Source organism: Platichthys flesus, chromosome 16, assembly GCF_949316205.1.
Source record: "Platichthys flesus chromosome 16, fPlaFle2.1, whole genome shotgun sequence".
Lineage (NCBI taxonomy): Eukaryota > Metazoa > Chordata > Actinopteri > Pleuronectiformes > Pleuronectidae > Platichthys > Platichthys flesus.
Genome location: NC_084960.1, coordinates 17,460,880 through 17,483,128, shown reverse-complemented (window position 1 = coordinate 17,483,128; position 22,249 = coordinate 17,460,880). Strand labels below are relative to the sequence as shown.

At 42.8% G+C, this 22,249-nt stretch overlaps 1 protein-coding gene across 1 annotated transcript; it reads left to right on the top strand.

The window, feature by feature from the left end:
* The first annotated feature begins 68 nt into the window (after positions 1-68).
* On the top strand, positions 69-6,811 carry cbx2 (chromobox homolog 2 (Drosophila Pc class)). The gene is made up of 5 exons (XM_062408813.1): positions 69-153; positions 250-293; positions 2,483-2,548; positions 2,925-2,994; positions 3,082-6,811. The coding sequence occupies exons 1-5, from the start codon at positions 82-84 to the stop codon at positions 4,420-4,422; spliced, it is 1,593 nt and encodes a 530-aa protein (XP_062264797.1). The 5' UTR covers positions 69-81; the 3' UTR covers positions 4,423-6,811.
* The last annotated feature ends 15,438 nt before the right edge of the window (positions 6,812-22,249 follow it).

The window sequence follows — 22,249 nt, the reverse complement described above, 5'->3', positions numbered from 1 at the left end:
TTCCGGTGATGCCCGAGCCTGCGTTTGATTGGCTGCTGGCCGCCCTCGTCTTTTGGTGAAGGATTCTTATTGCAGGCAGACATGGAGGAGCTGAGCGCCGTCGGGGAGCAGGTCTTTGATGCGGAGTGCATTTTAAACAAGCGCCTGAGAAAGGTCAGAGCCGAGAACCGTCGCAACTCCATCCGAACGACTCGTTTGTTTTCTCCCGACTTGTTCACGAAGCTTCTTCCTGTCCCGCTTCTCTTTCAGGGAAAGTTGGAGTTCCTCGTCAAGTGGAGGGGATGGTCATCCAAGTAAGTACAAGTGGAGCAGCTCAGCGCCGAAACAATGAAAACAACAACAACCAGCGTGTCGCTTGTTGCTTTCCCTGCGACTCCCCGCCACTCCGCTCGTTTCTTTTTCTGCCCGAACCATTGAGTTTACACCGGGACTAACCATCCGTGAGGTTTCGAGCTCCCGAGGCCAGTTTATTTGGAAATACAGCACCAGCCGTCCGCCTCTGCTTTTCCTTTCTTTTGTTCATTACACCTCAAATTTGAGAAATTGGCTACAGGCAAACACTCAATCTTTTTTTTAACGCTGCACCAAACTGCTTGTTCTAGAGTTTCATATGTGTAATTATACAGATAATCGTGATGTCTAATGTTTTTTGAAGACTTGAGGCAAGTTTTATTATTTTTGCGACTCGCATTGGAAAGATACAAAAAAAAAAATTCGTAAAATCGCGTGGATTTTGGCTTTGATGTTAGCTTCTTAGCAACTTAATGTCACGCTGGACTCGTTACATAACTCTGTGTTGTGAAGTTGTTATTTTTCCTCCATATGTCTTTAGCTCATCGCCTGTGTCGCTGTGCGTGAGACTCCGCGCTGACTTCATTTCTTGTCACTTGTCCTTTTTCTCTTCACTCCACATTGTTGCTGTAATCCACCATCAATGCTCGGCGTTGCCTGCCAGCTCCATGGCTTTCTGTTAGAACCACATCCTTTGTGTGTGTGTTTGTGTGTGAGTGAGTGAGAGAGAGTGTGTACGTGTGTGTGTGAGAGAGAGTGTGTACGTGTGTGTGAGAGAGAGGGTGGGGGTCGATCAGAATAGGCTATTCAGCTACAAGTGATGAGGAGAAAGGTCATTACACATGCATGTAGTTCAGATCGCTTCAGGAAAAGCAGCTGCAGTAAACCTGACCCTTTACAAAACAGCACTGTGACCTGTACATAATGTACAGGTGCAACACAACTGCAGAATAGTGTTTGTTTTGTTGTTGATCTAAACTGCACTCAGTGCTGTGTTGCGACAAGAACAACAAACTTGCTATATTCACGATTTCCCATTCATTTGGCTGAGCTTCCATGGTGTAATCATATTTCTGTTTTTTCACCCCACATCACGTTAACAGTTGTTGTTTTTTTCTCCGCGGCTAACTTCACTATGATAAGAAAAAGAAACAAAACTGAAAGTGACTTAGTAGCAAGTTGTAGACAAGCTTTTTTGATATTTCACCGAAAATGTATCAAATCGTCCAGTTTCTCTCTTTTAGAAATTCAGTGATATAATATGATATATATATATATATATATAAACATCCAAAAAGTGATATTTAGCCTTTCTGAAGTGCAATACTCAAGGAAACAGTTGAAGAAAAAAACATATAATTGAGATAAGGAGCTGGCTAAAAACTGATCATGGAGCTTTTTGTATTTTATCTTGGCGCAAGGATTCAGCACCTATCTCTGCACAGCTGGATAAACTCTGTGGAAAATACACATTGTGTTATTTTCAAAACATTTTAGACACAATACAAACCGACAATTTCATGACTGTTCATATTGTCGTCTGTCAAAGTATCCGACTTTCACGTTTCCGTGGTATCTATGGAGAATCGGTTAGGCAACTGCTAATCATTTAAAGTCATATTTAACTGTTTATTGTGTGTTTTGTTTCCTTCTTGTCAAATTAATTTAACTCAAAATAGACAAAAGGTCCTAGATGGACTGTTAAATTAGATGGTGCACATCATATAACTGATACTAAAAAAGAGTTTCAACTCACTTCTGAACATACCGAATTATTCATAACGTTATCACAGAGTTATTACTGTATCTTAACTGCTCTTCTAATGTCTATCCATCTGTACTCTTTGTTTATCTGGAGCAGAAATGTTTCTCCTTTAACTTCATGTCATGAAATATAATGTCATGCAATTGACTGTACTTAATCGCCGAGGGAAATATCACTACTTCAGTTAACTGTGATGGCACCAGATGATCTGCTCTCAAGTTTGTTGATGGTTGTGTTGATGTATTGCTACTGATGTGACCGCCTTGTTTATAGAGGCCTGCGCTGAACTCACCCATCGTCTATGTAACTCGAAGCCGCCCTACATTTAAGGGTCCTCGCTGCCGAGGCTGAAGGATACATTTAATCTTGCAGGGCCACTTTAGCTTCTTTATTTTGACTAACACTCATCACATCAATTGATTTCAGACATAACAGCTGGGAACCCCAAGAAAACATCCTTGACCCGAGACTGTTGGCTGCCTTCAAAAAGAGGTAAGTGTCCTTATCGAGATATTATCGCACCAGCGGCTGGTCCTATCCATTAAGGTAGCGAGTGTTGTCTGACACATTATTTCCACATTCCTGTGCAAACATTTCCCAGGCAGTCACTACCTTTCCTCATTTTAAACCCTGTTCATAATTCATTTCCATCAGGAAACTCAATCTGAAAGGCACGGTTGTAAGATGTAGTTGTGATGCTGGTGGTAACAAAAAATACTCTTTATTGATTAAGATGCTATCATTTAATTTGAACATTGTTGGCAATACTAATGCTCCGTTTTAAATTTAGTCCAAAGCAGTCGCACAATTAGTCATTGAATTCTGATCATTCCCACATTCAGCATTTGTTCAATTTGATTTTTTATAGAGAGCAAGAAAAGGAGCTCCTGTTACGGAAGAAAGGGAAAAGACCCAGAGGACGACCACGGAAAATCCTTGTGAGTTCTATTTAAAGCTTTAACAAATTAAAGCTATCTACTTTGAGTGATCAGTACAAGGTAACTAATGTTCATTTTTGGATTTAGGAAAATGTGCCTGATGCTCCAAAATCCAGCAGCTCTTCATCTGGCTCATCGTCATCATCCTCCGATTCCTCATCTTCCTGCTCGTCCTCTTCGTCCTCATCAGACGACGACGATGAAGACGGTAGCGTCAAGCCGGCGACCCAGAGTCTCCGAACACGAGACCATCCCGTCCCGCAGAAGAAGGCCCAGATCGTCGTGGCGAAACCGGAGCCCCCGAAGAAGCGGAGCAGGAAACCACTGACTCCCGACCCCAAGGAGTTCCAGCAGAACAAAGGCCTTCGCAAAATCCTGAAGACGTCGAAAGATACAGATCTCCCAGGAGCAATCAAAAAGCCTGTTCACCCAGCAAGCTTCACCTTCATGGGTTTCCATCGGAACTCCGGTCGGGAGACACCGGGTGGTCCGAGCAGGGGCTCTCCGACCCCGGGAGGGGCTGTTAAAAACTCAGTGAGCTCCGCGGGATCTGGAAAATCCGTCCAACCTGCCTCCCTCCCTCTGAACAAATCCAGCCAGAGCAGGAGCCTCACTGAGGGCAAACTGTCAATCTCCAGCATGAGCGGCGGGGCAGGTCTGGATTTGAACACAGCTGCTGGTAAATCAAAAGGGGTGGCAGCGTTGAATTTGAATACATCCAAACACCCCATTCAAGGCACCACTCAGCACACACTGAGCTCCCCCAATGGACAAAAGAAAGCCCAGGCCCCCGTGTCAGCGCTGCAGCGGTTACCCAACACCAGAGCAGTCGCTTCTGTACCAACTAAGAGCGCCTCCTCCAATCCAGGTTCTGGCCCCCAGCCGCTTAACCTTCAGAGCAAACCAGTGCAATGCAACAGTGCTCCTGGGAATGGTGCCACGCCAGTGTCGGGCCTGAGAAATGCAACAAACCCGGCGAGGAAAACTACTGTCGCACAAAACAAGGACTACAATGCTCCCAAGAGTCCAGCAACCCTGGGAAGGCCGCTGACCAGAAAGAACCAGCCGGGTGCAGACAAGGTCAAGGAGCCGTCTGAAATCCAGGCCTCTAGAGTCCAAGGCAGGCTGGAGAAGAGCACCGTGCACAAATCCCCCGCAGAGGCCCAGAGCCAACCGGAGAGAGCGGCCTTCAAAGACGGCAAGAAAGCCAAAACGAACGACATGAGCACAGGTGAAGAGGAGACCAGCTCGGACTCTGACCAAGATTCTTCCTTCATCGGACAGGATCTCTCCTTGAACCAGGACTGGAAGCCCACACGTAGTCTGATAGAGCATGTGTTTGTCACGGATGTCACCGCTAATCTAGTTACTGTCACAGTCAAGGAGTCACCGACCAGCGTGGGCTTCTTCAGCATGCGCAACTACTGATGGGATTCCAGACGCTGCAAAGCAGATGGGCTGTGAAACCCACAGAGGGGATTTGAGCTCTGAACTAAATAAAACCCTTGAGGAATAACACTCCTGAGGAATGCATCAGGAAGTGGAGGTCAAATAACATTTCAATTTTTTTTCAATAATAGATTCATTTTTGGATTAAAAAACGAATCCGAACAGGTCATCCGTTATTGATTGTAATTATTTATTTGCTCGTGGCTACAAATTGTGCAAGAAAGATGTTTGGTCTCCTACGATAATCTCAAGTAAACAAATCTTCTGAACGACTCCAAAAATTGTGTTGACACGAGGGCCGTAGAACATTTTATTAAGCTTAAGAATCATGCGTAAATGCATTGGCCCATATAGGTTCCTGAATCTGTGCATGAATTCACATTTATTCATATTGATTTCTTCTGTGTCGAGGAGATTATCTGCTTCTTTTATAGCATAAAACTTTAGCATATAAGAGGAATGTCTCTCTGAATAAATTGAAGATGACCTTATAAACCGTAGGCATGAGCAGGAGGGCTAGCTTATTTTATGGCAGACATTTAGTTCATATTATGTAATAATATGTTGTGGATTCATATCAATCAATAGTAAATGTAAACCAGTTTTTTCTTAGTATAGAATTGTTATTTTACTGTTTGGTTAATTAGCTACCTCTGTTTGTTTTTGTTTTATCTGCTGCAAATGTATATTATTTTCAACTGGGAGAGGAAAACCTTTCCCTCCAGGGTAAACCATATAATTGTTTTTATATAGCTCTAATGTATTGACTTCTCATGCTCCATAAACCTGTGTTAGTACCAGAAGCCAGCCTAAGCAGCTTTGTTTCTGTGAAGTTGAACACTCTTCATCTGCACGGGACCGGTGCTGTGCCCAGCGCTGAACTGCACGCGGCTTTTATCGCCTCGAAGAGAAGGTTCATTCCACAGCGCAGCCAGTTTATCTTTGCGGTTGACCAAATGGGCTGAAGCATGTCAGGAGTCAGATACAGTATCTCTGCTCCTCCCTGGCGCTCTGATAACACTCCAGTCGTGGCTGTGGTTTGCGCTTCTGTCTTTGCATCAGCTCTGTCCCTCAGTGAGGTATTCGCCAGAAAATGTAATCTCCCCCGACTTGTAATTAATACAGACAAAACCCGGAGAATAAGTGCCTGTGTTGACATGGCTGGATGATCACAGACAGCATATCTGTCAAAGCTTCTCCCTCAGTCTTTCAAAGCCTCCTGCGAGCCTTTCAGATCGCCAAAGGCAACACATTTCAAAGTGTGAAGTGTGTGTGTGGGGGGGGGGATTTGGGTGTGGACAGTAAACCTCTCAGCATGGTTTGTCCCGGACCACAAAACACCAGATTCCATTGTGCCTGTTGCTGCTGGTGTTTCCCAATGCCAAGTGCTGAAAATACCAGATTTGGTTCTGCTCTTTTATTTTTGTTACTCGCAGCTGCAGACGTCTCATTTCGCCCGCCTGCCTGCCCTGCCTCAGGAACTGCAGGCCCAGCCACTGAGAGAGAGAGGGGGAAAAAAAGAGGTCTTTATCTGATGTAACGGAAAAGAAACCTCAACAATGTGCGCTACTTTCTGCTCCCTTGAGAGGAATTCAGCAACCAAGCACTTCGACTGAACTCTTCGTCTAATCCTGCGCCGCAGACTGTGCCTTTCTTTCTCTCAAAGACTAAACACAAAGACATTACCCCAAAGATAGCTAGAATTTCAGGTTGTTCAATAAAGGAGTACCCTGAGGGCGCGGCATGGAGACTGTACCGTTGATTTTCTCTTGTCCGTGTTGTTGTGAAACAGCTAAAAAATGGAAGGCCTCCTGAAAGACTTTTATCACAAATGTATGGAGCAGACAAATGTTTGATGCCTTGTTGGAACCGTGAAAGAGGTAAAGGTGGAAGTTATAGAAGTGCCCTCCATTCTGGTTCAGCAGAAAAACACTGAGGGCGTTCTCATATTACATGTGTTACATATGGAAAGACTGTAAGGGCGCAGCGTTTGGTTTCATCAGTGTGGCTCTGTTATGTCCACACCAGTCCTTTGTCGAATGAAGGCATCAGGCCAGAGGTGAAGATGAGTCCCGGCTAAATCAAAACATCATTCATCTCAACCATGTAATAGACTATGGGGTAACACAAAAGGTGTTTATATGACTTTCTTATATGAATCTGCTTTTTTCTAAATAATGAAAAGAAACAGATTTTTTCATGTCTCTTCATTTATTTCTTTTTTTCTAGATACTAACCACATCAATGGGATGTTGTTCTCTTTACACTATTTATTTTGAATTAAGAGTCTTTCAGGGTAGGACGCTGTCATCAATCCTTGTATTGTGACGCATAAACTGACTAATAAATGGTGCAAACCTTTTTCTTACTTTGGTGTCTTTAAAATGATTGTATAAAGCACAAATGTCAAAGTCCGTTGGTGCAAACATGATTGACGTACTTAAATATTTTTGCACGGATTTATCACTTTGCTGATAAATATCGGCCAATATCAGACCCTCCATTTACATTTCAGTGTGGTTTATGTTTGTTGATCAGAAAAATTAAATGCAGAGATTAAGTGCATTTATGTTTAAATTTACATACAAAATGTCCTTAATTCAAGCTGTATACATTTGTGGCGTCTTAATTATGATAACTAATAGTACAGCTAATCTTGAAACTTAAATATAAAACCTCAATTACATTTTTCTGTCAAATTGAACATTAAAACCTTATTTACAATTCATCTTTTATGTATAGTAAATTTCCGCCAAAGTATGGGAAATCTGTTATCCTTCTACATCTATTCAGGCTCTATTATGGACTACTAATTGGATGAAATGGCTATTTCTCACTATTTTCTGACATTTTAAAGATAAAGAAGTAAGTTAAATAAGCAGCTTGATAATGGTGCCACAGTCCTTGTGTATAACAGGAAATGTATAAACACAAGATGTCATTATTGGATTCTCAGACGAAGTTTGATCCATCATTGGCACCAGTGTGAACAAAAGTCCCTGAATGCACAATTATCCATAATGAAGAAACCTGACGCCAGAGGCCCAGTCATCCATCAGTCAGCCTCATGGACACATGCACCATAAATGCCACTAGATGGTGCTGTTGTACTTAAAGGTAACCACGTAATGAGGGCTTCAGTTTCTTAATGAAACATTATCATATAACTCAATATTTAACACACTTCATATGCAAATCCTACATCTTATCGTGTCCTAATTTAATACAGAAGTTTAAAAACTACTCATTCACATCACAATGTGAATGAGCCAACAATGTCGTTGGCCGTTTCAGTTTATGATCTCAAGACCAGAGTACATGTCCTCTGTTTCCACTACATCCTCTGAGATCTTGCCAACATTGCAAACCTGTGCATGCTTCTGTCAGCCGACACTATATGACCCTGTGATCAGATTTCAGCCTCTCTTTCAACTCTCCCTCAGGACTTGGATCGCCAGCTAACAGAGGAGTTCTGCACTGGAGGCAATGGCAGATGAACTTGCCCCGTTGATTTGGCACTTAGTCGTGCAAATCCAATCCTCTCTGTGACAGCACAGAGGGCAGAGCCGCCGGCCAGTCTGACGGTTTCAACAGTTTCCCATCAGTCCTCAGTGCTGTGTCACTGGGACCCACCTGTTTTATGCATGATAAGAAAAATGCTCCTCCATTCCATCTCACGACTGAACCCCCAGGATCCCATGATTTAATAAAATTCAAATAAAGCACCAGTTATGGTAAATGGTTTATAATACATAATGCTTCCCTTGACTAGATGTCCACTCTAAGCTCTTTACAGTACAATTTTGCCATTCACACACATATTCACACAGTGCATCTATGTGCAGCACTCCCTCCACCACACATCACTCACACACTGCCCAGATAGCTGTTAGGGGCAATTTGGGCTGAGTATCTTTCCCATGAACACTTCTGCACACGAAATGGGGGAGACTGGGACCGAACCGCCAACAATTCAATATGGACCTTAATGCCAGATCATACTGTCTTCTGTGGATGTATCGGGATGTTTCATTTATGTCTTTTTTCTGTTTGTCTTAGTTGTATTTTATGTTGCTGCGATGCAAGGCACATTTCAGATGGGTCTGACAAAGAATCAATCAATTTCATAAACTAAGTAAAAGTAACAGTTCTTCAATGCAAGTCCACGTTCACAGAAGCTACTTATACAGACAATATATATTGTAGTCTGAGCAGTTGCGAAGGAAGAAACAAATTTTTGAGCAAAACCAAAGTGTACAAATGCTTATATACAGGCAAAACCCTTGCATTTAAAATCTTTCTTATGGAAACAATGAGACGAATTAAAGCATGTATTTTTCATGTAGAGTAACCATGTCTAGATTCAGAGGTATTTGTTGTGTGGTTCAGTCCATGACAAATTAAAAGCAGATTTTTGTGTCTGTACAAAACGAATCCAAAAACTAACTTTCAACTCTAAATGTCGAGTGAATGTAGCGTAATGTCGTCCCCCCCCCCCCCCCCCCTTCGAAGTGTAACGCAGCAGAAAGCAAAAGGAGGAGAGATGTGTCACTCGAACACATTGTTATTGTTCTGCTGAGGAGACTAAATGAACACGAGCGTCTGCGGCACTTTTCAACACACAGACGCCCCTCTCCCTCTCTCACCACCCCTGTATTTACACACTCTTAAAAACACTGTCACACGGCCGGACTAGCTGACAGAAGTTATCATTACACAAAGCGCTCGATTCCATAATTTATAGAGATCCCCGTCCCAGTCATGTGGAGTTCTCCCAAAATAAATTCAAGTAAACACTTATGCGACAAAGAGGCACTCACAGTGGCGTGGTATGCATAAACAGTATGAACAGTGTGACAGTGTAATCCCCATCCCCACAGCCCCCCTGCCCAACACACACACACACACACCTCAGCCCAGCGCTGGAAAGGAGCCTAACCCCCCACTTCACCCCCACAGGGCCGATGCACCAACCCCGGCCCACTCCACACCTGACTCCTGGCAAAATAAGCCAGACTACAATCCATCTTCCATCGCAATAACACACACCCCAAACCATGTTGTTATGAAGAGCGTTCAGCAAGTTCATCTCCGGGGATGTTTTCTTTTTTTTTCTCTCCTTCTTCTTCTTCTTCTTCTTCTTCTTCTTCTTCTTCTCCGAGACATCTTATTGTTTTAGCTCCACGAGACGCCGTAAATCAATCATCTCGTCTTAGCTCTGGACTCGGTTAAAAGCCAGATAAGAGATTTTTCCATGATGCTTTGTTGAAAGTGAGGAATTGATATGCAGGATGAATCCCAAAAAACAGGATTAGAGACCTAAACCATAAATTAATAACTCAAAAATGACTTCTTCTCAGTAAATGCAACACGTGAGCCAAGTAGATTTCGGTTTGACCTCCAAATTCCCAACAAACTTGGAGGAATATGCGGTATATGTGAAGGAAGGGGAAACATTTTTTGGTGCGGATCCGGATCAGGGGGCGGATCCAGGGTTGTTTTGACATTTGCACAGATTGGAGAATAATTCAAAGATCTAAATTGACTGATATTTTTATGAGTATGTTAAATTTAATGCAGCTTTATTGAATTTAAGAAGACTGCTTGGCCTTGATGGAAGTATGCGCCACTTAAAATGTTTTATTTGTTTGTTTGTAAACAGGATTACGCAAAATCTGCTTATATTAAACTTGGTGGAAGGATGGGACATGGCCCAAGAAATATATCATAAAATGTTGCCGCAGACCGGAGAAAAACAGCAGATCCAGGAATTTGTCAGTCACTTGCTTTAGCACTGCATCTTTTTCCCATTTTCACCAATATCCCAGGGAAAAATTCAAGGATCATGATGAAAAAAAAACTGACATATTTATGGGACTGATATCTATGAGTGTTTGCAATGTGGTGCAGCTTGACTGAATTAAAGGGGACGGATGGGCCTTGTCGGAGGAATGCAATCTACTGAGTGTCTTTCTACTTGAGTTTTTATTGCTTTATTTTGGCTCCTTAACAAAGTAGAGTCAACAATTCACTCACTGCTTTATTCTCTGTTTTCTCATTGGCCAGATTCCAGGCTGGATGTTGACTAATATGGGGATGTAAAAGGCCAATGCTGTTATCGATATTTAATTCCCTGTTTGTATTTGTGTTTGGACTCCTCTCTATCTCGAGGATTGTAACCAAACGGGGCTGCCGGAGTTTAAAGCGCCTGGGATGGCTGCTATTCGATTTCAAAGGGAATGTTTAGAAACCTGATCCGACCCTCCAGCAAGCATACCTTCTACACCCACGTCTCCCTCGCCCCTCATTCTAAATCACTCCACTGGAGCAGTGTAAACAAACTTCAGTTTGCTCTCTGATATTGAGAGGTTAGGACAAGCGGCAATCCTCCGCTATGACAACATGGCCTCAGACAGACGATGTCATCTGTCTTACCTCACTCTCCATCCATCACTGCGCCGGAGTCGACATGTCTGACAGTCCCACTCTCGCTTTTCTCGCTGGCACAGGCCTCCACATCTGTCACATTTTCCTCCGAGCTTACTTTTATTACAGCAGATGAACTCCGCCTCCTTCCCCCTGGATTCACGGACACCTGAAGGGAAAGCAGGCAGAGAGAAACCTATTGATTAGTCATGGTATCTGATGTCACCCTGGCTCCATAAACAAATTTTCAATCGCCACTCGGCTACCTGTAAAACCTGCCAGAGCCATAACATACAAAAATGATTCCTTGCAAGCTTATACTTGCACATTTAAAGTGTGCATTTAAAAAGTAGACATAAGATAACTGAATGAAAGAATGAACGAGCAGGAAAATCAGAAGTTGGATTTTTATTTGTAGATCCGTGAGCTCTGGGAATAAAGTTTTTATTTCAATTAAATTGATTCAGAAAATATAGCAACAAGGGACGAGCTTCTTAAAAGTGAATAAAAAGTTTGACCCTTTGTTTCAGATCATGATCAGAGCATCTCTAAATGAATTACAAGCAAACCCAGCAGTATATGTACAAACAGATTAAATGAATTGTAACATAAGTGGAATTTCACAGGCAACACTTACAGTGATTTGAACAATAATTTACTTCAGTCATTCCTTGATTACTACTGATTTATTATTTTCTCTGTTAATAAAAGCACACCACTAAAATCCAAGCTAGAAACACGGTATTGATAATGTAGCTGTTACTGGAAGCTTGAGAAATATTTGTGTCGTAGCCAACTGCCAAATTGAGCAGTGCGGTTGCAGGGATGAGTCTGTTGTTTGGTCCTGAATGTGAGTCTGTCTTTTCCTCTTTCTGTTTAGCGCTATTGAGTAAATGATAGCATGCTAACGTGCTAAAACAGAGATAGTAAACCAGCAGGTCAGCATGCAGGGATAAGCATTTGGCTCAAATCCCCATCGTGCAGCATCACACTGCGGCAAGCTTGACCGAAGACTCACTGATAAGACAGATATCAGGCTGTCAACTGGGTTTTTTAAAGTGTCTGTGCCAAACAACAGTACTAATGATCCCGTAATAAAAACATGATGACCCACAGCACAGATACAGGATAGTTCAATAAAAGCCATTGACAGCAGTTTTTGGTGACACAAAAAGCGGATTCCCTCCCAGCGAGCAAGTTTCTTTTAACAACCACAGGATGCAACAGGGAGGAATCTCCCGCAGCTGTGAGACTGAGGTAACAAAGTCAAACTGTGTCCACCAGACACAAGGTGCCAGCAGGAAGTTTGCCCTCCTTTGTATAATCTGCTGTGGGGAAGACGTGGCTTCTCTCCTTACCACCTTCAAAGACTTCTCTCCTTAACTTTCAGACTTGCCTCCTAATCTGATTGAGGAGGAGAGAAAACACTGAGTATTTTGCAGGACAAAGCAAAGTAAATATTTGAAACCATTGCTTTAATTCACAAGTGGAAATGGGGCTCAAATACTGACTGAGTTAAACCAAATTATTTAGAGAGAAAAAGTCAAGGCGCAGCTTTTTGTTTTGCATATATTTCAGCAGTTGGGGTTTAACTCAACGTTAGTTTGAAGACTTTAAACACGTTAGAAAATCTTCTTATACAGATTTGCTTTCCAGCCTAGACATTCGCATACACTGAATTAATTGTCTGCAAACTGGGGTCCTCCGGTCGACCCACATAATGCCGGCGGCACCAGGAGAGGCGCACTGATAAATCAGCGACAGGCCGCGAACAAGGCCTGTTGCTGGCGGACCTGTGTGCAACAGGACAACTCTATCCGTGAATTTCACAGGTCATTACTCTGGCTCCAGCCATCGCAGCCTCCAGTGGCTCTGGAGACGGCCAGCTTTTTCTCAGAGACAACAGCTTACTGGGCTTTGTGCTCGCTAAACAAGCGTGTCTGTCTCACAGCAGTAGATTAATGTCCAGATAGAAGGTTTGCTCCTCGGGGAGACCTGTAGAGGAGCCATCCATCAACCTTCGCAGGCCATTACACAATAACAAAATAACAAAAATCCGAGAGAGGGGCTCATTGACTGAAACCTGCCTTCTGGGGCTACACAGAGAGATTTCTGGATTAAGTCTCACCGAAGAGAGGTGGGATGAGTGTCCGGATAAAACAGAGCCAGGGCAGAAAACAGCTTTTCAGTCTCTGCAGGAAAAAAGGCAGGCGTATTTTAACGACTGTTTATAGATTATATTAGAATAACTTCTGCATGTTCTTCTGTTGGTTTGTTTGTAAGTAAGATCAGACAAAAGCAAGTAAACATATTTCCACGAAACTCAAGTGGAATGATGGTCATGGATGAGGGAGGAACCCACAAAACTTTGTCATGGATCCGGATCATCAACCTTTTCACAGTTATTGTTGATTAATTTAAGGTGGCTGCTGGGCTTGATCTATGAAACAAAGACATTCCTTTGGTTTTATCAAACAGGATATACTCAGTTGAATATATATGACATAAACATTTCAAGGTATTATCAGTGCAGTACTTGATCGGCCAATTGATGAATCAGTTGATTATTGCAGCTCCTCAGCCGTGCTTTCTAACTGCTGTGTGGGCCGTAATGCAGCTTAAAGGGCAGTTTCATTGGGTGTCATCTGCGTGCTGTGTGCACTGAACACACAGACCGTCGGCTCACCCTCCACATGAGTGACAGTAAACAACACAGGATCTCTGGCTGCGACCCCCCACCCCACCCCCCTCTCGCACCCCCCCCCCCCCCCCCAACCCTGAGGAGAAAGGGGTCACACACAAACACAGCATCTGACCAGGCTCTTAATTTGTTTAAAGCAGCCAACTCAAACAGGATCCCCGACAGAGAGAAAATCTCGTTTCCAGGGCCGTCGCCATGGCTCGGGCCGCGTTGCTCAGGAAGGAGATCAGGACGCCGCTGACGACTCAGCCGACATCCAGCACACACAGCTTCACAGAGGCGCCAGGTTGTAATTAACGCCTTGCAGATTACGTTTACAGGACCAACACGGTCTGCCTGAGTTTTATTACCGCCCGGATTGTACTCCTAGCCCTCCGGGATACAAAGCACTCTGTTTGACGCTGTCCTGTCCTGTGCGGGAACGTTTGACAGGTTTTGATCGCGCCGAGACTCTTCTGGCTGTTTGCAGATAATGAGAATCTCCCTCCGCTTCTGCCAGTTTTCCAGCTATGACGGCATGAAGAGCCACACAGCACACTCTGACAATAGTAATCTATTTCTGTCGCCCTATCTGCGGCATTAATTCATTTATTCGAGCTCACGCTGTTGGTCTAACAGTCTTATTAGAGGAGCGGTGAAACTAATCCATTTCTTGGCAGCAGGCATCAGACAGCTGGGCAGTGTGGAGCCGCAACAAAGTGGCTGATATAATTGCGGTGTAATCATTTTCATGCAGCTCCTCGGTTACTTCTTAGACAGTAAGCAGCGCTTCGGGTTAACATGCTAAGGCAATAAAACAGCCATTAATGTGCCCGTGACCTCAGAATGTGAGGGCCACGTCTTTCAATTTTCATCAGACAGGCCATTCAACGCTGGTTCTTCTAGGCCAACACAAAGGATTAGTCAAAACATACATGCACATATGCAAAGTATCCTCAAAACTGAACATATAGGATGATAACAAAAAATTGCAGAGGTCCAAAAAAAGCTCTTTTAATATCTTGAGCTCTTGATTCACCGAGTCAAAACTGTTCAAACAGATTCCTCAGTGTGACTCTTAGATCTAAAAATATCAGATAAAAGCTGAGCTCATCCAGTGCTAATATTAGTCCTAGTTAACATGCTGAACACTTGTGCCATTTAATCATGGACGACAGCGGCGGGGCAGTTTGCATTCTGTCTCCGCTGTCACCCCGGGCAAGCACAAGAGGACGCACATTACAGTGCAGCTGTGGAGAACATCTGCACACATCTGCACCACTAGATGGCAGATATCGCCCTGACATAGTGCTTAACGCAGCTTCGTGCTGTGCAGAACTCAGCGGCTGTCATTAATATTCCTTCAATGAAAATTCACAACTGATGGCTCCCAGTCGTGTCAGGAAATACCAGTCACTTTCACTGGGCCTTTAAAAAATATGGACATGTATCTGAAGTTCAATCCCAATACACTGAATCAACATGCAGCTAATTACCACTAAAACCTGTCAACAAGTAGCTGTGGCCAATGCTACAGAGAGAGTGAATTATAGATCAGAAAAACCAGAGGTGTCAGTCTTGACGGAAAACCCTTGACTGGGTTTTCCATTTATCTCCGCAAACCACACTCGTGTGTTTTAAACACTTCACACCAAATTAAACTGAAGTGGAAACGCACTCTCTCCAGAGGAGCGGCGCTACTTTCCACTCCATGGTCTGGATGATAAATCTTCAACGTTCCCTCCTCTGCCGCCTGCTTCACTTGCTGCTCTTTTAAAAGCATGGTCTTTGCTCTCTGCTCAGGCAGCAACCGATCGCTTTGCTCAGGAGACAGAAAACAGAGAACAGGCTCCAGGCCGGAGAGTCTGAGGACAACCAGTGCCAGACACTGTCCTCAAGCAAGAACCAGTTTATGTGGAGACACATGATGGCAACAACCCACACCACACAGGGGCCTCACACAAATAACTGGTGTCACAAAGTCAAGCTCAGACATCCGCTACGGCCAAATGGCCCCCTTCAATTAAATCAAGCTGCATTCAATTACACACTTTAGATATCCATTCCTTATTGATTACTGATTTTTTTCATCAAGATCTATGGACTATCCTCTGGGAAATTAATGAAATGTCAAAAAAATACTATCTTAGCCTCTTAATCTGTAGTCAACCCAAAATGGGTTCTTTCTTAACCCATGTCCCATCCTTCCACCAAGTTTAGTGAAAATCTGTTCATTAACATTAGCATAATCCTGCTAACAAACCAACCAATCAACGAACAAAGAATAAAACAAACCAACCAACCAATGGACAATCATAAATATGGGCTATGGTACTAAATATATACACACATAAAATATGAATGAACGCAAAGCAATGTGCAGCAATGTGAAAATAACATGTTATTATTCCCAGAGAATTTTATTGCATTCCTCAGGGTTGTATCCAGGAAATCATCCAAGTTAAATGAACAGGTATTTTGGGAAAAGACATTTATTTGCTCTCCTTCTATGATATAAATGAATAAGTCGATCAGCTCACCTTAGCTTAAAAGAGCAGGCTCTCTTCAAATTAGGACAACAAAAGAATGCTAAAACTCCCAAATTACCATGTTGCATCTTGTATATTTGAATTTCCACGCGAGCAAACGTTAAAACGGCATTTTGCGGTTTTAGGAGGGGTCCCATGCAATGTTGTGATAAACTGAAAAATGCCTCTTAACCCAAATCTAAGTGCAGCAGGTCTAAGATAAGATCAATAAATTTATCTTTGACACCTGTACTTGAATCTCACTCGTGAGCTCTAGAATTATGCCTGAAGTGGAGGCTTGTCCTGCCCATAAAACATAAAGTATTTACGGGACATGTTTGTGCAGCACCTTGACTGAAAGCAATTACTGTATATCAGCAACCCACAGGCGTGTTAATGATGGTGCTCCTTCATCAGGATGGAGACGTGGAGTTGATTTCGTCTCAGTTGGCGGCGCTGAAGGGCATTTGCCCCTTATAACCTTTTTATGTTGAATTTCTGGCATTACTGTTAATGTAACCTGAGCAACATATCTAAATCAAGACCAACCAAACAGTGGAACCTAAAGTTAACATAAAGCACATTTCACTTGACTTTTCTTTTCACTATTTGTTGCAAAAGTACCTTCTGCTCCTGGAGCCAAGTGACAAGTAGTGGAGATTTGATCTTCTCAATTCGAGACTATGCATATTCATAAACATCTTTGGTTTCTGTCAAGAAAGCCACACTGGGGCATCACTTAGCTCCCAGGGATGATATGTGAGCTAGCAAAAGGCTCATACTGCCAAGAAAACACAGCTGCTACTCCCGTCACACAGCTTTGAGGAAACCCCTGAGCCCTTCATCAAACATCCATCCCACTGTGGCCAGGGAAGATGCAAAGATGCAGGATGCGGCTGCAGAGACGATGCTGGGAGTAGTTTACTTTTGGCAGCTAACACATAAACTTAAACCACTTCTGCTCATATTCAGATTGATCATTCTAATTTGTGTTGTTACTCATTGGTTTACATGCTCTTCAGAAAACATATCACTTTTCTAATTTTGGCATTGATGTAGCTCCTCTTTTCAGCCTCTGTCTAAACGACTTGGTTTCAGCTCCTGTCTCTTTAAGCCCCCCCCTCCCTCCTGACAAAGCCCAGGCATCTCCGATTGGTCAGCTAGACCACTCTATTGTGATTGGTCAACAGCTTTAAAAAAAAAAAAAACATTTACTTTCATGCTACAATTGCCAAGAGGCCAAAAGAATTGTGAATCATCCTGAACCATGAAGACTATGAGACAAAAATTCTGGATACAAAACAAATCCAAGTTCCATCTGGATATTGAATCTTTGGTGGTTTTACAATATATCCATAATGTGTGACATATCAGTTAGCGGTCATATGAAACATTCCTGCAGAGCTTCTCATGTTTCTTGCTGGCGTTTTGCATTTAATCCCAAAAGTAGAGAATCAAAGAAACTTGTGGTGGGCAGCTATAATCAACAATCTGTGCCAGATAACACTGTGGTTCCATGACAAACATGTGCATTAAAAAATATAATTATTGTTATATTTTACATGATTTAAGAACTGACTGAATCCATCCGACTATTGATTTTAACACCAACCTAAATGTATAAATCTAGAATTTCTTACAGCCTGAGAGGAATTAAACATCATCTGTTTGTCTCTCTGGACAGATCATTGAGCAAAGTGACACAAATGTGACACAAATTATCAAGAATCGTAGAATCGAAAAGTCATCAGGCTCCTGAAAAATCTCTGAAACCATCTTGTGGGCCCCTGCTCTAGACACTGAGCTGTTTCCAGTATCATGTTATTGAGTGAACACTAAATGGTATTTCAAGAGTTAGAAATAATACCAGCAGAGTAGCACGGCTTGGTAATACTTTCTGAAGTAATTGTAGGTGAGAGGTTGAATCAGAAGGAGCTGAGCCTGGAAACAATTTCCAAAGATCTCCCAGTTCATCTGAGAATCCCACAACCCTCCTGAATTCATCTCCTAACATCTGATCAAAGCGCAGCAAAGTTGTGAGGAGTGTAAATTAATAAATATCCTTAGGCGGCTTGTTTAGTTTTTAAGATGACAGGATGATAGGAACGACTTGGCATGCACTCTGCAGCGGGTAAACCTGAATACACTCCAGGCATCGAGCGGTGCCAGTGGAGGGGAGGAGGGGCTTTAGAAGAGGCAGGGAGACACGGGAGAGGAATGATGGACGGCTCACACGCCAGCCATTGTGAGAAAATTATAGCTAAGTGCCGCCAACTGAGGCAGCGTGGCGGCCAGCCAAAGCCCCGGGACAACAAAGAGCCAGGATCCCTGTGTGTGAGTGAGCGCCGTCCTGCCGACGGAGCCCCAAACCTTCATATTTACATGCAACGCTCAAGAGTTAATTGCATTGAATTCCTGCGCTGGGTGCAAAGTGGGGGCTGTTGTTGCTTTATTTTACATAACAAACAGTTTCCACTCATGGCTATGTGTTTCCCAGAACCCTAAAGCAAAGAGGCTGAACCAAAAGAGCTTCAGACTCCAACAGATGATGAATCACTGGTATTTGTCTCGTCGTTCAGGAATGACAGGAATAGTAGAAATGTCCTCATCGTGACAAACACAAACTCGAGGAGGACGCAGCAGGTCAACACATAACGATACCGGGTTTAAATCTTCCATGTTATCGTGGAGCTTTCGTCTGATACTCTGCATTGATGGCTCCCCGAGGAAAACATGAAAGTTCCACACATTCCTTTAATTACCCTGCGTGTTTGGGAAATTATTTGTATTCGATTCTGCTTCACGGGAAACGTCCATGTATGCGTTTTCAGCAGCGGGAGAGCTAAGGGGCCCCTTTAACACACCAGACCTCATCCTCACAGTAGTTGATGGACAAAAGCCAAAATGTGTCAGGGTTGCTACGGCTCCTGATCTTCGGTAAACGAACAGTGCCCTCCCGACTCGGCAGACTTGGCAGAGTCGGCCCGTGCACATCAAAGTAGGGCCTGACCTTGCATACCATATGAGGTTTGGATTAACGAGCTCTGGACATCAAACAGCAGGATCACCACCCACGAGTCATCAAACCCGGCTCGGACGAAATTTACAGCGGACAAAAATGTTGGAAAAATCAACATCAACCTCGGCCACGTATCTCGGATTGAAACATCGTGACCAGGACAGGGAGCGGCAGCAGCAGAGGATCTTTCAAAAGCCTCCAATTATCTGATGTGTGGGAGAGCACAACGAACTGGGCTGCGTGCCAAACGGCATCCTTTACCAAACAAATAAAACTTTTGACAGGGCGTGTCTGCCTCTCGGAGGACTGCACACCGACAATCCGCTCCGTGCAGGGCAGTGACAAGCGCTCCTGGAGCTGAATATTAGTCATAACATTCATCTGGTAATTCCAGAGAGAAATACAAGACATACGCATAATAGCACTTGACTTTCCCACAAAGGAAACTTTAAATGTGTTGACAGGCACTGTAATCACAATCAAACATTACCAGAGGGCTGGGGTGAGGTATGATGTCAAGGCTATAGTAACAAGTGAGAGACTTCTAAAGATGTGAGTATGTTTGAAACAATATGGTGGTGCTGTTTTCTTACAGCACGAAGGTTCCTGGTGTGAATCCCAGTTTGACCAGTGGTCCTTCTGTTTAGTGTTTACATGTTCTCCTCGTGTCTGGGTGGGTTTTCTCTAACAGTCTTAATACATTCGATTTGGGAGGAAGTGAATTGCTATTTCTATGTCAGCCCTGTGATACGCTGGCGACCTGTCCAGGGCTGAACCCCGCGATTGACTCAGGCTCCACCACCCCCCCCTGACATCCGTCAAAAGGAGAATTGTATCAAACTGCTTCGAAAGCCACTACAAATGTGGGGGCAAAAAGCCTGCTGTCACACAGAGAGGGTGATGTGTCACCATCTGTCAAACATGCCAGCGCACATTTGTAAGAATGTCAGTATCAGAAGATTGTTCAAACTGAGACGTCAAAGTCAACAGAGACTCAAGAAGCATTCGCTGAATCATGAGCCCATGAAACTATTATTATTAGGCCTCCTGCTGAATGGGCAGTAAAAAAAAAATGGGTTGTGCAGGATGACCACTCTTCGGATATGTCATAGTTTGTTTTTTTTGCGAATTATTCCATTGGTTCATCATTTGGTCTCACCCAGGGATATCTGACAGAAAGACAAGACTGAGCAAAGAGCACAGACTGAGAAACTGACACTTGAGCTGTACATTTGCAACAGTGTGATGACTAAGGTGTGTCCTTCAAATGCCACAGACAAATGGGTCCTTCCATTTATGAGCAACAGAGAATCCAACAGTGGGATCCTTCTCGGAGCCGACCTATCCCGGTATTCATCCTGTTCGGGTGCCAAAGCTGGAAGGAAGAGTTCTGAAAAACATCCAGAGCACCTGACTTGAATATTTGTGTTCTCAAATGTTTTATACTGACAGTGTTCAGCTGTAAAATGGGGTCTAACAGTCAGAAAGACTTCAGCAACATGCGCAGTTGTGTTCACTTCAATCAATTTCTTAAATTCCAAAAAATGTAATACTTAGAATCTTTCATATTTCAAACAGGTATTGATTTTTCCAGATACAGAATTAAAAAAAGGCAGCGCAGGTCATTTCAAGTAGACGTATGATTGTGAATCCTGCTGTTCCCTGCAGAAACAATCAATCTGAATTAACCACTATTCAGAGGTACGCAGTGGAACCCTCGATGTCATACTGGTCATACTCAGCAGGGGTTAAGATAAAAAGCTGAGGTTTAACCTGGCGACAGGTTGATATCTGAGTCGTGTGAACAGCAGATCCCTGTTCCACTGGGAGCGAACACCTGCCCTCATCCAGAGATGTTTCCCTGAGCCTCTGCTGCCGACACAGCAGGACATCTGGACAGCGAATGAATGAAACATCTTTATATTTGATCATATTGACAGATGCATGCACACAAATCCGTCAGGTCATTAAAGCAGCTGCTTGTCCACACAGACAAGCTGGGAAATACCAACCAACTGTGATATTGAAACAAGTCGTCCGGAATTTAAATGCACAGATTTAACACTAAATAAACATCTAAAAAAGTCACACACAGCATAAAAAGTATTTGTTCTTTTTAGTGGAACATCTTTCTTTCTTTTTTTTCAATAATGCCTAAATGACAATTTAAAAGTTTTAGTTCAATTGAAGCCAAAACTGACTTAAATAAACTAAATTACCTTTATGTTTAATATTGTTTATTTCCATTGCTCTTCCTCTAAGTCTGTTTAAATTTAAACATTTATTGTCGTTTGCAATATTATGCATATGTACTTGTACATCCATATAGACATGTTATTTATGGACACACTCCACAACTCGAAATACATAATTAAAAAATCACAGTCGACCCACAACATCTTAGCACTCGACCACATCTCAGTCTTCCTCCATTACGAGAGTCAGTTCAATACTCAGGTGTCTTCATGACAACTGGCACACACTTTGTGTTGAGGGAGACTCTGAGATGCAGATGAAAGCACTTGAAACAGTTTGGAAAGGTGACTTTTGTATTTTAGATTTCAGATAAAGTGGAATGAAGCTGTTTTGTGTCTAAGTCGTTTTATCAAGGAAACTTTCTCATTTCTGGATTCATTTTTATTTTTTCTCATCTTTTGACTGAATTCAAATTCCCTTCCCTTTAAAAAGGTTTATTATTGTGATTATTTTATATACAAATTAAACTAAAACTCACAATGAGTGGCCGCTGAATAATAGCAACACTTCCGTCATACTTCCAAGTTATATTTTTTCTCTTTAAAAAAACATATTGAATTTTGCCTCCTTTAAGTTGAAATGATTTTATAAGGAAAGTGTCTATGGAGATACAAAGCTTTCTCTGGACTTCCACAGTTGTGAAGATCAAAAGGGAATTTTTGGCTTTCATCATTGTACAAAGCCCAAAACGCATGTTTGGTTTTATTATAGGTGTTGTGGTTCAAGTACAGTGGTGAACGTTCATTTCAAAACCTCGTCATTACGGCACATCTTTCATGTGCTGCACTGTTTAACAGCATTATTTGAAATATGTCATTTGCACTGAATAAACATCGCTGAGCTGTCTGACTTGTACTAAGTGAGCTGGCTTGTTGTTGTATTCGTAATGAAGGTGCC

What these genes read in the sequence shown, in the direction of transcription:
- cbx2 (XM_062408813.1), top strand. Translation starts at nt 82, where the DNA reads ATGGAGGAGCTGAGCGCCGTCGGGGAGCAGGTCTTTGATGCGGAGTGC. An exon ending in TTGGCTGCCTTCAAAAAGAG is followed by an intron (nt 2,549 to 2,924) that starts GTAAGTGTCCTT and finishes GATTTTTTATAG; the next exon opens with AGAGCAAGAAAAGGAGCTCC. An exon ending in GACGACCACGGAAAATCCTT is followed by an intron (nt 2,995 to 3,081) that starts GTGAGTTCTATT and finishes TTTTGGATTTAG; the next exon opens with GAAAATGTGCCTGATGCTCC.